Consider the following 16,719-nt stretch of genomic DNA (forward strand, 5'->3'; position numbering starts at 1 on the left):
TACTCCATTTCTTCTAAGGGATTCCTGCCCACTGCAGTAGATAAAATGGTCATCTGAGTTAAATTCACCCATTCCAGTCCATTTTAGTTGGGTGATTCCTAGAATGTCGACGTTCACTCTTGCCATCTCCAGTTTGACCACTTCCAATTTGCCTTGATTCATGGACCTAACATTCCAGGTTCCTATGCAATATTGCTATTTACAGCATCGGACCTTGCTTCTATCGCCAGTCACATCCACAGCCGGGTGTTGTTTTTGTTTTGGCACCATCCCTTCATTCTTTCTTAAGTTATTTCTCCACAGATCACTGAGGTGACTGGCTTACAACAATTCATTAAGTTCTACCTCTGTTGAGGGTATTATTCTATACATGTGAGTTGTCACAAAAAAATAAATAAAGTAACACACAGATAAAAACATTTAATGAAGAAACTTACAAACTATGGAACATATCGATACATACAGAGCTTTTAGGTAAAACAGTAGATGAAACTAATACCAAATCTATACAACCAAACCACACTCTGGGGTCCAGGATGATGTCCAGGTCCAGGTCTTCAGGGATTCAGAGCAGAGCCTGCAACACCAACATAGGTGATGAAGTCCCTGGGAGGTGCAGAGTCAGACAGAGGAGGGATGCCTGGGGAGGGAGTGCAGGAACCAGAAGACTTCCCAGGACCTAGACTTAGCTTTGAGGCTCAGATCTACAGAGCACAGGGCCTGTTTGCTGCTCTTTGCTAACGGCATTGTCCGTTAGTGGGAAGGGTTTAGAAATGTCCCACAGAAGCAAGTACACCTGGGCATCTGGCTGGCAACCCTCAACTGATGGGTTCTCTAGACAGTAAGACTCAGGCAGAGGAACAGGAGACTCTGGGATCCAGGATTGAAAGCTTGGGTCCCCCCCGCCCCCACCTTCCCTCTAGGCCCTGGGAGGAGCAGGAGGTAAGATGACACAGTGGGTAGGAGAACATGCCCACCTATCCAACACTCAGTACAACTGCTCCTGAGACCTGAGCATTGGAAATGGACAGACACCTAGAGTCTCAATACTCCCTAATAATTGTTTCTAACCCACAGCCAAACACTCCTGAGATTTATGATTTTAAACTGTTATTATGTTGCTGTATAAAAAGGACATTTTACCTGTTTAGCATATTATAACATTGAAATCAGAGAGAAGACACTGCTTTTTAAACTGTAATATATCAGAATATGCTATTAATGACAGAACTGGAAAAAAAAATAAACAGAACATGAGTAACTTGAATCCTGCCACTCATCCCAAGTGTGCTGCTCATTGGCTTCAGTCGTGTCTGACTCTGTGCAACCCTATGGATGATCGCCCACCAGGCTCCACAGTCGCTGGGATTCTCCAGGCAAGAATACTGGAGTGGGTTTCCTTTTACTTCTCTAGGGGATCTTCCTTACCCAGGGATCGAACCTGAGTCTCTTGTGTCTCCTGCATTGGCAGGCAGGTTCTTGACCACTAGCACCACCCTCCCAAGTGCACACGGCACTAAATTGCATTTCGGTATTCTTTATGGAGTTGTACACATACAGAGAAGAATCTACAGAACCTCCAACTTCATCTTGAGAGATGGTGCCCTGAGGTGAGCCAGGACCCCAGGGATCCAGAACCTGAGGGACCCCAGACTCGGCCAGCCCCCAGGCTTGCTGGGACCCTCAGGACCAGGGAGCACCCACAGGAGGCAGAGCTGCCAGGTGACCCCCTGCCTGCACGAGCTCTGGTCACCTATGTCTCCTTCACTCTGTTCCCAGGAGCCCAGGACTGGGGAGGGCAGGGCCGCCCCAAGCTCTCTCTGCAGCTGGTGATGAACTAGGGGTGCTCTCTGCTGCTTTAGCGGGGTTGGAGAGCAGATCTGGGTCCTGCAGCGGGAGATGAGGAAGCCCCCAGTGGGGATCTTCAAAGAGAACACGCTGGAACAGCAGCTCCTGGACTGCTGCACACAGTGGCCCCGCAGTGCACCCAGCCTCTGGAGGATCCAGCCTAGCAACCCCGGGGGTGTCTGTGGAAGGGACCTGTGCCCTGGGGAGACATGCTCAGGGCATCCTCCACTTCTCTGTGTGGATTATTACCACCTATTGTCTGTACTATTTTGGTCACACTCAACAGCAGATCCCAGGGTTTCTGCTGGTGATTCTGAAGCACCAGCAAGTGAGTTCGCAACGTGATGGGGCCATGTGCCCTCTTATCCTCACCTTTTCATCCCATGCCCTGCGTTCACACTTGTTCTTCCTGGTCTTCATCATCACCAATGACATCCTGCAAAGCATTCCTCAAAATGATGAGCAGAGAGTTTTCTGACATCTGGATGGAAGAGATCAGTCATTCAGGTCCAAACCCTCCCAGGGCAGGAAAGCAACCATATGGGGTAGCCCAGCGCAGTGCAAACTTCATGAGGCCTGTTGGGATGTGTAGGTCCAGACTTACTGACTCCAGCCTCAACTCCTGTTCAGGCCACTCATGGTGACAAAGCCAGGTTCAAGGGTGCAGACATGAGGTCAGGAGTGAGGATGATGCTAAGAAAGTGGAGGAAGAGGGCTGCAGACAGATTTCCTAGATTTTATATAAGGTCCCAGGAACCCAATTGCCTATAAGAGACCTGATCCTCCAGAATGATAATCATAAAAATATGGAAAGAGGAGATGGGAAAAGGTTACAAGGAAGAGTCTATGGATCAGAAAAAGAGAAAAATATTAAAAGGTATGAAAGAAGAAGTAAATCGTCAGCCATTAATACAGACCTTTTGGACCAGAGTCGACGAAAAGAGAGAAAGAGAGAGAGAGAGAGAGAGAGAACAGCATCTCTCGGGTTACGTGGAAAACCAATAGAGCCCTTGCACAGGACTTGCACCACTCACGAAGGCACAGGGCATCCTCTCAAGGAGGTCTTGAAAGCCCGGGTGAGAAAGTGACCTCGGTAAGTTTCCACACTCCGATGAGAACGAAGACAGAAAGAAGGCCGCAGGGGACCCAGGTCTCTAGTGGAGCAAGGGTATTTTATTAGCAGAAATGCAGGCTTATATAGCTTCAGTAAAATGATTACTCAGCCATTACAAAGAATGAAATTCCATCGGTTGCAACAAAATGGATAGTCTAATACATACAAGGTTGCGGACGCTGAAAAGAGTCACTGAAGGGAGTTACTGAAAGGAATCCAAGCAGGGACCCCTTCCCATGATCTCAGTCCTGAGAACTGCGTGCAGCTCTACTCGTCCCCTGAGTAGGAACTGATAAGGAACAGAAAATCCTTGAGAAACGGCACACAAAGGAAGACACATGCAACATATTGGATTACCTAAAGTTGAACGCCCCTGACAATGAAGGACTTCCATTCTTTTGCTCTTCTGCTCCGATTCCTCATTATTTGCCACACGGTTTTCTGGTGGCGCCAGGCAGCAGTCGTGTGGAGAGGCTGTGGGAAAGCAAAGGGGAGATTTGGAGTCAGGACGTGACCAGGGGACCCTGTGCCCTTGCCTCCAGGGGCCTCCCGGGGCCTCGGTGCTTCACCTCTGCAGTGAAACAGTGGGTCTCTGGCCTCCAGCAGCCTGCTGCCACCCTCAGCTTGTCTACGCGTGACCAAGAATGAGGCTGGGCCAACCTGTTCCTCCTCCAGGCAGTCACTGTCTCCATGCATCTCTGCCCATGACCTTGCCTGCCTCTTCCCGCTGCTTCTTCTCTAATCCCTTCCTTCTTTCTCTCCTCTAGTCACTGTTCCTTTCCTTCCTCCTTCAACCTCTACCAACCCTAGAGTTTACAATGTGGACACATTAGAAGAAGGACCATGAGTGTATGGCCACCATCTCCAATCAGTCCTTTATTTAATTAACCAATACATTTCTCCAAGGGAGGAGCTGGCATGGACTTGAGGGTGTGTTGAGCCCTGACTCTCCTGTTGCCTGGGGTGATCTTAGTTACCTGGGAGGTACTTAATGCTCACAGCAACACCTCAAGTTTCCCAGACCCTTAGAGAGGACAGAAGCAAACACTTCCAATTTCATTTAGCCAGAATGATGTGACAAGGGTCCTCCATAAACACAGGGTAGCTGCCGGGTTGGCACTGAGACTTGGAAAATGGGGAGGGATGAGACTTGGGAAAGTGTAAGGAAAGGAGGAGAAGGGGACGACAGAGAATGAGATGGCTAGATGGCATCACTGACTCGATGGACATGAGGATGAGTGAACTACAGGAGTTGGTGATGGACAGGGAGGCCTGGCGTGCTGCAATTCATGGGGTCGCAAAGAGTCGGATACGACCGAGTGAAATGAACTGAACTGAACTGAAGGAGAGAGGATGGGGCCGGCCTGGGGTTGGACAGAAGGGGCAGGACGGTCTGGATGGAGCAGTGGGTTCTGAGAGCAGCAGTGACCCCAGGAACTGCTGCCCTGGGACTGCTCAATCCCAGGAGACCAGGTCAGCGGGGCTGTGAAAGCAAGTGTGTGAACAAGCCCAGCGGCCCCTTCACAGACTCTAGAATCTGCACCCATGGAGGGTCTCTAGGAGCAGCTGGACATGGACCTCTCACATGGAAGCACCTTCAGCACATCAGCCTTGGCTGGTGCGGACACTGGTATGAGCTCCAGGAGACCAAGCCCAGGCAGGGACCCAGAGCCTGCGTGCTCTGACTCATCCACCCCTGGGAGCGCCCTTTACACGAGGAATTAACAATGAGAACAAACATGAGGGGAAGCCACAGTACTGAAAGTGCGGGAGGAGAGAGCTCACGGCTCACACACCACCTCACATGCACACAAGGACGGGGTCTCCAGCGTCAAGTGACAATGAGTTTTGTGCCCACTAGGATGTGGCCATCATAGTTCAACATGCAATAGAAAACAGAGTCTGCGGTGCACAATACCCGAGATGTGCTGACCAGAGGCCTGGCTTCCATATTAGTGGAAAAACAGAAAAGAGCAGCTTTTATGGGAAAAATAATTTCTGAAGCGCAAAGCAAGAAAAGGTGATTATAAACAGAGCACAATGCAAGTCCAAGGACACAATTTCTCTATCATATCATTTAATATGTAAAGAATAAGTCAGAATTCAATACACATTTCCTTCTTCTTAATTTCACGTCCACTTTCCTTAGCCTCCAAACAGAGGGTTTAACTCTAAACTTCCAGAACCCTCTCCCATCAGATTCCAACTGAATGTCGTTTCCTACCTGTGTCCTTTCACATCACTGCACCAAATGCTCTCCACAGTGCATTCCATGAGCAACGAGGTGATTAGAATGAGTGACCCGTCCACTTCTCCTCCAGTTGAGGCCCTGCTGGCTCTCAGAGCATCACCGTGATCTTTCTCCCAAGGTCCTGAAGAGACACCCCACTGTGGACAGCAGGTGGCAGTCATCTGTGCTCTGTGCAGTCAGAGCCCTTCAGTAAGACACTGATCTCAGTTGCAAACCTAGAAATGATGAAAGAGTCAGTTCTCAACCTCTCACTTCCACAGGCCCATTAGAGCTCTCACCTTCAGGCTAACCAACCTGAAATCACAAGTGTTTCGACACATGTGTAACATGTTTTTAAGCAAATTATAGCAGTCACCTCTCACTAGTGCTGAAACACCCCCCACCCCCGCCGTGTAAACGTTAATCCAACATTTGCTCACAAGTTCCTGGGACTTGGGCAATCCAACATTTGCTCACATTTCACAAGTTCCTGGGACTTGGGCAATCCAACATTTGCTCACATTTCACAAGTTCCTGGGACTTGAGCAACCAAAAGCGCCTTGCGGAAGGAAAAAAAAAAAGCAGCCCCACCCCAGAGGCTCACGTTTCGCAAGGAAAGTCCCTAAGCTGCATTCCCCTAACCTTTAAACGAGCCAATCATATACCTACCTGTGTGATACGCTAATTATGTGGTTTTTTGGCTTTAAAACCGGTCTGTAACTGTTGCTAGGGGTCCTCGGCTCGCTTTTGATGCGGAGGGCCCGTTTGCGCAAATGTTCAATAAAATCCTCTTGCTGATTGCATCTGTCGGCGTGGTGCTTGGGTCCCAGGGTCGCCCACCCAGACGTTGGTTTGGGCAAAGGCTGGCCCAACAGTGCCAACCAAATATAATACACAGAAACCACAATATACGTTTATATATGTGTGTGGATAACTCATGCAGCTGATCTTCAGGGGATCTTCCTGACTCAGGGTTCTAACCTAGGTCTTCTGGATTGCAGGTGAATTCCTTATTGTCTGAGCCACCAGGGAAGACTGGATGAATCTTAAGATCAGCACCACTTGTTCTGCCATTTCTGACAGATTATGGCAGAACAGGAACTTTGGTACAAGGGAGGCTGTAGGGATTCCCAGGTGGCTCAGTGGTAAAGAATTTGCCTGCCAATGCAGGAGACATGGGGTCAATCCCTGGGTTGGGCAGATACTTTGGAGGAGGAAATGACAATCCACTTCAGTAATCTTGCCTGGAAAATACCATGGACAGAGGAGACTGGTGGGATATAGTCCATGGGGTCCCAAAAAGTGGGACACAACTAAGTGACTGAGTGTGCACGGACATACACAGGATGTTAACACCTCTCTCTTGTTTATTCCCTTGGTGTTTCCTGGCCATTTCAAGATGGCTGTTGGCTGATAGATTAACAAAGAAAAGACCTCTGCCCCATGAGAGTATTTAGCCTGAGGGGCTAAGAGGGCTGTGGCCACAGAGAAAGTAGACACAGGTAACCAATGAGCCAATCTGCTGTTCATTCCCACTGTAACTGGTAGACTCCTTATCCCGCAGAGTAAAGAATGCTGTAGCGGCTGGCTTCTGCCTATCCCCTGCTATCCACAGTGGGTGTCTCTCTGAGAAGGTAACAGGCAGGAAGGCCAGGGGTCTCCAAATGGAGGAAATAGGCTGCAAGTGTCAGACATTTTTATCTCTCTTAAGTGGCAAGAGGAAACAAACTAGTGCTATTTTCTTTCCCTTCTCTATACAAATTTAAAAGGAGGTTCCTCTTAAAATACTGCATTGCCATAATGATACCTGGTTTCACCTGAAGTTAACTATTCTCAAACCATGAGTTAACCTATGCATTTTTCTTATGGAAATGTTTGTCTTAAGCTATGTTAATGTACTATGCATTTGCCCCAGACTCTGTCTTCAAGTCAGTTCCCCTAATGGCTCAGAACCTACTTGACAAACCATTATGCTATACTCAGATATTGTTCCCCTAATCTATGTAAATGAAGCTATTTGTATGGTAATCTGCCTTTCTACAAGATTCAAGTCAATCATTTTATGAACCGGAATGACTCCTCTGGTGCCAGGATTATCCCAAAATACATCTTATGGATGAGGGGCCTGGTGCCATTCTGAGTTTTAAGACATTCCTTTCTTTCATTAACAAACTGCTATTGACTATATAACATCCAGCTGAAGACTAGCAGGGGGGTACTCTTTCTGACCCCTTCCGATGCCTACGTCAGAAGCTTTCTGTATCTCCTTTATACCTTAATAAAACTTTATTACACAAAAGCTCTGCGCAATCAAGCCTTGTCTCTGGCCCCGGATTGAATTCTTCTCCTTCAGAGGCCGAGAATCCTGGCGTCTTTTTGTGGTTCAGCAACAACCTTTCATCTCTAGGGCCCTTTTACTTCAGATATGTAAGACATCTCATCTATTAAACCTTTGATATCTCTGTCAACTCTGGAATCTTTCTTTGGTCTCAAGTCCAGGCAAAGTACAGGGCTTGCAGGTCTGTAAATTGTAGCCCAACAGCTTCGGCAGAGTATTTGGCTGGCCTGATTTGATGATTCATTTGTAGGTATTTCCTGGGCCCATACATACAACCCAGGTACTCATGAGCCTTTGGGACACTGAAACAGTAATGTCAACACCCAGATCTTAGAGGATTTCCCAGCAGGTGTTCCACTTGAGGGGACAGGTATGGACACAGGGCCCAGGGCACCTGTGCTGAACATCATTAGAGAAGAGGTGAGGCGGGAGGGAGGGGCACTGTGTCTCCTCATGAGCCCAGCCCTCCACCACTGACCCTGAGATCAGGGAGAGAGGGACACAGGGCCTTCAGAGAGACACGACCAGCACACTTAACACTACACACCCCACTGAGAGAGTGAAACAAGGTTCAAGGAATCGAAAAGGCAGATCATGCTCATAGACTGGAGACTTAGTACTGTTGACATTTCTACACTACCCAAAGCTAAGTAAAAATACATTACAACACCAATCAAAATATTAACATCATTTTCATAGAAATGGAAAAAACAAATCAACAAATATTTATGGAACCACTAAGGAATCCACATAGACAAAATAATTTTGAAAACAAAAATCAAAGCATCTCACCTCCTGATTTCAAAACACATTACAAAGATATAGGAATCAAACCTGTATGATACTGACACAGAAACAGATACATAGCCCTAAAGACCAGAATAAAGAGCCCCAAGAAAACTCATGGATACATGGTCAAATGAAATTCATCAAAGTTCTAAGACAATGACATAGGAAAAGGGTAGTCTCTTCAATAAATCACTAGGATGAAAAGATAACCTACAGAAAAATTACAAGCTATATATCAGATAAGGGGCTCATACTCAAAATACATAAGAAAATACCACAGCTCAAATGCAAAACAAATATTAAAAAGAGTAAATAAGGGAGTTGAGGAATGTGCAAAGATTTAAACAGATGTTTTGGGAACAAGACACAAATGGCTAGCATACAAAGGAAAAGGTTTTCAACCTCACTAATCATCAGGGCAAAGTAAAGCAACACCTCATGCCTGTTAGGTTGTATATTATAAAGGCAAAGATTAACAGGTTAAGGCCATGATGTGGGGAGCTGGAACCTTTGCACACTGCTGGTGGGAATGTAAATTGTGTGGCTATGTTGTGGAAAACAGTAAAATGTTCCTTATAAAAGTATATATCATATGATTCAGCAAACACAGTTCTGGATATATATACAAAGGAAATAAAATCAGTATCACAAAGAGATATCTGCAGTCCTAAATTCACTACATCACTTTCCACAACAGCCTACATACACAACCAACTTCAGGTAACAAGTATTCTGTGCCTGAGGTAACTTTAGATAACTGGGAGAAACTTAATTCTCAAAATAACTGCTTAAGTCTCTTAGCCCCTTCAGTTCAGTTCAGTTCAGTCGCTCAGTCATGTCCGACTCTTTGTGATCCCATGAATCACAGCACGCCAGGCCTCCCTGTCCATCACCAATTCCCGGAGTTCACGCAAACTCATGTCCATCGGGTCGGTGATGCCATCCAGCCATCTCATTCTCTGTCGTCCCCTTCTCCTCCTGCCCCCAATCCCTCCCAGCATCAGAGTCTTTAGGGAGGATGAAAACAATATTATAATTAAAGTACGTGTCCAAATTATCTTAGTCTGAAGTGATGCCACAAAGGTTCTACAGATAGGGAAGCCTCATACACACAGCACCAGCCAGGGTTTACCCCAACCTTGGAAGGACTGGGAGGAAGGAAACCTGGGAAAGTTTGAGTAAAGGTCACAGGGTGGGCAGGACTGGGGTGTGGGGAGCAGAGGCAGGGCTGTCTGGATGGAGCATTGAGTTCTATGGGGAACCGTGATCCTGGGTCCTACTGCTCTGAGTCTCTGACCTAGGTCTGGTCAGTCCCAAGAGACCAGGTCAGCAGGGCTGTGAGAGTAAATGTGTTAAGAAAGCCAGCGGCTCCTTCACATTTTCTAGAATCTGTGGCCATGTTGGTCTCTAGGGGCAGCTGGACATGGACGGCTCTCACATGAAAGCACCTTCAGCACAGAATCCTTGCGTTGGAAGCAGAGATGAGCTCCAGGAGACTCAGTCCACACTGGGACACCAGAGCCTGTGTGTTTCGACTTATCCAACCCCGAGAACACCCTTTACATGAGGAACAAACAATGAGGACAAACGTGAGGGCAATCTACAAGTCCTGAAAATACAGAGGTAGGGAGTTCATGTCTCACCCTGAACCTGACACTCACTGCAAGAACTTGGTCTGCAGTGTCAAGTAACTATTAGACTTTTGGTCCCATTAGGATTTGGCCATCATAGGAGAATTTAAACATGAAGCCAAAGCCCCTTGTATATAAGACCCTGAAGGCACTAACCATAAGCCATTCTTTCATATTTGTCAATGAAAGGACAAAGAAAGAGGAGTCTTGTGAGAAAAGACATTTCTAAACGTAAAAGCAAGAAGAGATGTCCATAACAAGAGATAACTATAGCACAACAAAACACATGGACACAGAGTTCTATCATTTCATTAAAATACGAGGAACCAATCACAACTTCACACGTGTGTCCTTCTTCTTCAGTTTCTATTCACCTTCTTTTCTCTCCCAAGTGGTCCAGAAACCCTCTCCCTCCAATTTAAATCCTCAGTTCATGTTCACCCATTTTATCTCCAAAGAAACAGGGATACCCCGAGTGGTTCAGGAACCCTCTCCCTGTAAATCCTGCTCTCGCTGGGAACTGTGCCCTTCCTAGTTCTCTCCCACACCACTCCTGCTAGTAATCTCTAGGATACATTCTGCAGAGAGACAACCGTGAGCAATGACACCGTCATCACACAAGCTGCCCCCCACGTCTCCTCCTCCTCTCGGCTCTCACAGCAGCTCCCTGGTCTTCCCTCCAGGCTCACAGACCTCCCCTGTGCTGGGTGGAGTCAGAGCCCTTCAGCAAGATGTTGATCACAGTTGCAAAATTTCACATGAGAGAGAGATGCTCAGAGAATCACCTTTGAACCTTACATTTCCACACGCTCAATATAGCTCTTACTTTCAAGCTTATGAAACCAAAGTTTCAACATTTATGGACACACTTGAAATATCACTAGTGTCACCAAGAAATTGTGTGGTTTTTGTGGGGTTTTTTTAATATGATATATTAATTATTGTTTGAAGTATATTCATGATAAATTGGCTGATCTGAGTAGTGGCTACTGCACTGGAACACTGAGCTCTAAGAGCTCCAAAGATAAGGAAAAGACACTGAACTGCTGTTCCGGTTTTTCTTTATTGCAGAAGATTTGATGGTCTGATATGCTCATTCATATATAAGTATACCTGGGGTTCTTGAACACAGGCCAGGCATTGGGAGAGTGCTTCTGGACATTTCAATAGTAAGATGAACACTCAGATTTAAAGAAAATTCCCAGCAGGGGGCTCACTTGTAGGCAGAGGTGAAGGGCATGGCCCTGCACACCTGGACTACAAGTAACCAGAGGGCAGGCACAGAGGTGGGGGAGGACATTCCCTCTCTTCATGAGCCCATCTTTCCCATCCCTGACTCAGATGACTCAAACAAGGTAGTGCAAAAGGCTCCATAGGAAGTGAAAGATTTGTGCATTGAAAACCACAGGACACTGTTGAAAGAAAGAAGAGACAAGTAAATAGAATGACATACCATATTCATAGACTGGAATATTTAGTGCTGTTGACCTTATACAACTAAGTGATGCACATATATATTGTAACTCACAAAATCTCATTTCAATTTTATAGAAATGGAAAAAAAAATAAACCCAGAATACTAATACTTATGGAACCTAAAAGAAACCGAAAGAGAAAATATCTTGAGCGAAAAAACATGGGGCCTTAAGGCTTCCTGAATTCGAAACACATAAGAATGCCACAACAGTCAAAACAGTGTTGTACAAGCAACAAAACAGGAAGAGAGACCAATGAACCATAAGAAGGGAATTGCAAATAAACTGACACATGTGTGGCCAAATGATCTTTGCCAAGGTTCTGAACTTACCAAATGAAGAAAGGACAGTCTCAACAATCAACAACAAGGCAACCGATAGAATGAGAGGAAGTATCTGCAAAATTTGTATCTGAATAAGGGGCCTACATCCAGAATATCAAAGAAACTACTACAACTCAACATCAAAACAGCAGCAGCCAAATAACTGAATTTTCAGTCAGTCAGTTCAGCTGTTCATTCGTGCCCCACTCTTTGCGACCCCATGGACTGCAGCACGCCAGGCCTCCCTGTCCATCACCAACTCCCGGAGTTACTCAAACTCATGTCCATTGAGTCGGTGAGGCCATCCAACATCTCATCCTCTATCGTCCCCTTCTCCTCCTGCCCTCAATCTTTCCCAGCATCAGGGTCTTTTTAAATGAGTCAGTTCTTCGCATCAGGTGGCCAAAGTATTGGAGTTTCACCTTCAACATCAGTCCTTCCAATGAATATTCAGGACTGGCAGGGACTCTCAAGAGTCTTCTCCAATACCACAGTTCAAAAGCATCAGTTCTTCAGTGCTAAGCTTTCTCATTAGTCCAACTCTCACATCTGTAAAAAGCTTCAATATCATTTCTTCATAGAAGTGATCAATATATGTAAGAAAAGTGCTCAACATCACTAAGTATCAGTGAAACAGAAATCAGGTCCAAAGGAGATATCACCTTTCAGGATGTGCATTATAAATAGAAAATAACAGATGTTAGCAAGGATGTGGAGAAGTGCAACTTTTGTATCCTGTTGGTAGGAATGGAAAAGGACATACCCATTATGAAACAGTTTGGAAGTCCCTCCAAAAATTATTAAGATCCAAAAATGATCGTAAGATCCAGCAATCACTTATTTGAGTTTATGTCCAAAGGATATAAAAGTAGAATGTTCCAGGATATACCTACAATTTCATATCCATTGCCACATTGTACACAACAACCAAGATGGAAATACTGTCCAGTGTCCAGAAGCAGATAGTAAAGAAAATGTGATGTATACATACACTGGAATGTGATTCAGTCTTTAAAACTGAAGGAAATCTTGTCATTTGCAACAATAAATGAAGTGGAAAAATATAGTTAAGAGTGAAATTAGCCAGTCACAGTAAGACAAACAGTGCACGATTCCATTGACCTGCGCGAAAACTCAAGAGAAGCAGAGAGTAGAAGGGTGGTTGTAAAAGTTTAGTTGCAAGGTGGAAATGTTCTAGAGACATGCAGAGCAACATGTTGCATTGAGTTAACCGGACTGACTGGACACTTCAAAGCTTAAGAGGCAAAGCTGGACTGGACTTCCTCCCTCTATGCCTGGAGGCTCCTCCTTTCTCAGACTCCTCTAGAACTGGGTGTGTCATCTGGGTAACACCAGGGGCTCCCAGCAGAAGGAAAGGGCTTCCCCAGTACCAATAGGTGCCTTAGGTGAGGGGGGAGGACTCATTCTGAGGCTGGAATTGGAAAGAGTTTGAATGAGCGAAGTGGCATAGTGATGAATCATGACCAGTCAAAACGCCAGGAGACCTACTAAGAGGTGAGATTTACTATTAAATGAAGGTGTGATTGACGCAGTAAAGGGGCTTCTGAAACACAGTTTTGCTCATTAAGAAGCCTGCAGGGCTTCCCTAGGCTAAGTGGTTAAGAATCTACCTGCCAATGCAGGAGATAGAGGCTCAATCCCTGGTCTGGAATGATTCCACACACCCTGGAGCAACTAAGCTAGTGACCCACAACTACTGAGCCTGTGCCCTAGAGCCCAAGAGTCGCAGCTACTGAGCCCACGTGCCAAAACCACTGAAGCCTGAGAGCCCTAGAAGTCATGTTCTGCAGCAAAAGAAGCCTCCAAAGTGATGTCTATGCACCACAGCTATAGAGCTGCCCTCGCTCTCTACAAGTAGAGAAAAGCCTGTGCAGCAATGAAGACCCAGCAGAGACAATAAAAATATTAATAAAAATTTTAAAAATCCTGTAACTGTTTTCCTGGGTAGTGATCTAATTTATCTTCCAGGTTAAAGGATTTCTCTTGCTGTAAAATCAAATCCTACAGCAAATGTGTATACTTTAATTCTTACACACATACTCATTCATGGCACAATGGTGATGGGAATTTTTAGGGGGAAGATGACACCAGGAACAGTGACACTTAGGGTGACATATATAGAGAAAAACACAACACGAAAAAATCACACGCACACAAAGAATCACACTATTCATGACACAGAGAGACATACCTAGTCCCATGGACGCAAACCTGCACTATTAACAATAACACAGCTTCTTCCTGGAACTAGAGTACTGGCCACATTATTCTACTTGCAAGCTACTTTTACCACCAGGGCCCCTATACTCATTCCCAGCAGGAATCTGGGATCAGTGTGCGTCTGCCCTAAAACCAGTGAGAAACCCCAAATTTCCCATCTAGACAGCTTTTTCTGCCCAAGTGAATGATTCTAGAATACATCCCGCTTTCACATTCTGGAAGGGCCACCTGCAAGTACAGAAGAGAAGACACTGTGAGGAGAAGATCGCAAAGATGCACAGTCTTTGGTTTATTTGGTGACAGTAGAAAACCTGATGAGGAACACTGGTGGAGTCCAGGGAACCCAGCAAGATCAAAGCACCAGTACTCAGGATGAAAGGCAAGACCTGTGCCTGGAGGATGGAACTTCCAGGTCCACCTGCGATGGAAATGGCAGAATTCTTTTCCTAGGGGAAATGTTGCTGCAGCAGAGAGAACTCTGTACTCTGCAGGGTATAATGGATGCTAACAATTTTAATATCCTGTGGACTGAGGCATCATGAATGGGTAATAAGACTCTCACTCCACATTTTCTCAACCAAGGGAATCATCTCTAACAGGAACAAACACCCTCAGAGACTCATTACTTAATTCCACTGAAAGAGAAATGACACAATATTTCTATCTCAGACCAGAACAAACAAACCAACCAACAAAAAAAACAGCTTGCCTTGGAGATACACGGAGTCTCTTCTGTCCTGTCACGAGGTGGGTTGACTGGCAGGTCCTCAGTTAGATCTAGAGGGACACAGAATAGCTGTTACAACACTGGTGAGGCTGCTTTGCAAACATTCAGGGGGTTTTCTGTTCGTGTAGACATGGGGTGCTGTTTATGGCTGTGGGAGGTTAATGAGAATGAGGTGAATTTGTGTTCATCCATTCTCTTCAGAGGAGGAAGAAAAGAAAAGGAGAGGAGGAAGGAAATGAAAACAGAGCTTTGCCCTCCAGCTAAGAGAAACCTAATCAAAAGGAAATATTCAATCTAATAAAAAGGAAACTCTAAAATGAAGGCTACCGTTCAATGAAAGAGACCCACGACTCCTCCTGCTTATTTTGAGCTCCTGCTAACTTGTCACTGTCTCTTGATTTTTTCCCAGATCATTCTTCCTCCAGCATCCACAGTTGCTGCTACTACATCATGCTTTCTATGAGACTTTGTACTTGATTAAAGTAAACTGTTAGAGGACTCAATTCAATCCTGAGAGAAATATGCTATTGTATTAATTCACTAATCACTTGTCTTCAAGAAAATCAAATATACAAGATTTGATAATACAGAATTCCTGCATTTAAATACAGCTACTATCAATAATATCATATTTTTCTCTACATGCTTGCTTTGTACACAGTGTGTGCCTGTCCACTGAGTCAGTGGCTGTCCATAGTCAGAGAGGCCAAATGTTTAGTGGGACAACTCCTCAGAAAAAGCACAGACTGAGCACTGACTATCTTTAAACCACACAGGTAGGAGATTTTCAACAAGAGTCATGGTCACCAAGCTAACAATCAAGTTTTACTTTGAGTTCTTAGTTGCCACTGTCCCTTGGGTGTGTGCTGCAGGGTTTCATCAATTGAAAGGATTATGGTACTGTTACCCAGTACAATAACACATCTTCCTGATTCTTATCTGTTTGTGCCCTAGTTTAAGCTCTGACACCTGCACTGACGGATATGACCTGTATTGTCTACATGAAGCTACACAACTCTCTGTTAGCTGTCAGAAGGATGAGGGTCCAGAAGTAACTTTCACACTAAAGACATGCCGAAGTTGGCCATTAATCCCCCCAGTAGCTGCCCTGGGTTCTGTGACCACACAGGCCACCTTATAATGAAGGGCAGGGTCTGGAACTCTGGAGCTACTAGTACTTCCAGGCATGAACTTGGAGCAGGAACCCCTGGCTCCATGACTGAGGATCACTCGTCTCATTGACACAGCCAGGTCAGGGGTCCAGAGCATTCATTCCCAGACCCAGCCCTGGGTTTTCAGTTTGACTTTTCCACTTAAGAAATCAAAAGCTGAGAACATTGATTTCTGCACCATCTCCAGCCATCTAATGGGAACACGGACCAAACCCGGGGAAGAGTTATGTTGATGGCATAAGACGGAATGCGCAGAGACTGTGTAGTGTTAATGAGACTTTTTTGGAAAGACAATTTTTTGACAGTTTTATTGTCTAAGAGGAAATATCTCCTGAGGAAATATACAGACAGGCACATTCAGTCATACTATGTGGTTTCAACACATGCCCACCTCCAAACAGACTCCTTCACACAATCCCACACCATCTAAATGATGCAGTTGCTTCTGAAGTCACTAGAACTGGGCCAGCACTTTTGCCTGGGAGGTCATTCTCTTGGTCTCACTACGTGTAAGAACCCAAATTCAGGGCTCCTCCACAAACTGAGGCAGCAAAGAGCCCCACCTTCATCAATGAGATTGTATCTGATCAGAGGGATGTATATCCCTGAATATGAAGAAATCTCTTTGGCTGTTTCATAAACCTGTGATGAGAGAGAAGAAAACAGTGTGAGGGTGTCAGCATCTTTTATTCTCTGCACTAAGTCTTCTGTTCTCTGATTTTTCTTCTCAGAAAACTAAAACTCCTTAAGTCAATGGCCCCAAAAGAAAATAGAAAGGCTCCCGTGCTGAAAAGGGTAGCCTATTTCACGTAAGATCTCTCCGTTTCCATT

General features: G+C 45.4%; 1 protein-coding gene across 29 annotated transcripts in view; it reads right to left on the minus strand.

Moving 5' to 3' along the window:
- Positions 1 to 16,719, minus strand: part of LOC129542117 (uncharacterized) — a 99,011-nt gene that overhangs the window by 68,673 nt on the left and 13,619 nt on the right. For 13 of the 29 annotated variants that reach the window (XM_088844939.1, XM_088844956.1, XM_088844955.1 and 10 more), the window contains 4 exons: positions 16,280 to 16,530; positions 14,699 to 14,766; positions 5,187 to 5,428; positions 3,320 to 3,436 (listed from right to left, as the gene is read on the minus strand). In XM_088844939.1, coding sequence (XP_088701065.1) covers positions 3,320 to 3,356 — 37 coding nt within the window. In that variant the 5' untranslated portion in view covers positions 3,357 to 3,436; positions 5,187 to 5,428; positions 14,699 to 14,766; positions 16,280 to 16,530. Of the gene's footprint in view, positions 1 to 2,220; positions 3,442 to 5,186; positions 5,429 to 14,698; positions 14,767 to 16,279; positions 16,531 to 16,719 lie in introns of those variants that run through there. The other 16 variants (XM_088844943.1, XM_088844940.1, XM_088844941.1 and 13 more) reach the window with 6 other exon arrangements.

This window comes from Moschus berezovskii, chromosome 17, assembly GCF_049115385.1.
Source record: "Moschus berezovskii isolate FMDL1 chromosome 17, NW_MosBer_1.0, whole genome shotgun sequence".
Classification (NCBI taxonomy): domain Eukaryota; kingdom Metazoa; phylum Chordata; class Mammalia; order Artiodactyla; family Moschidae; genus Moschus; species Moschus berezovskii.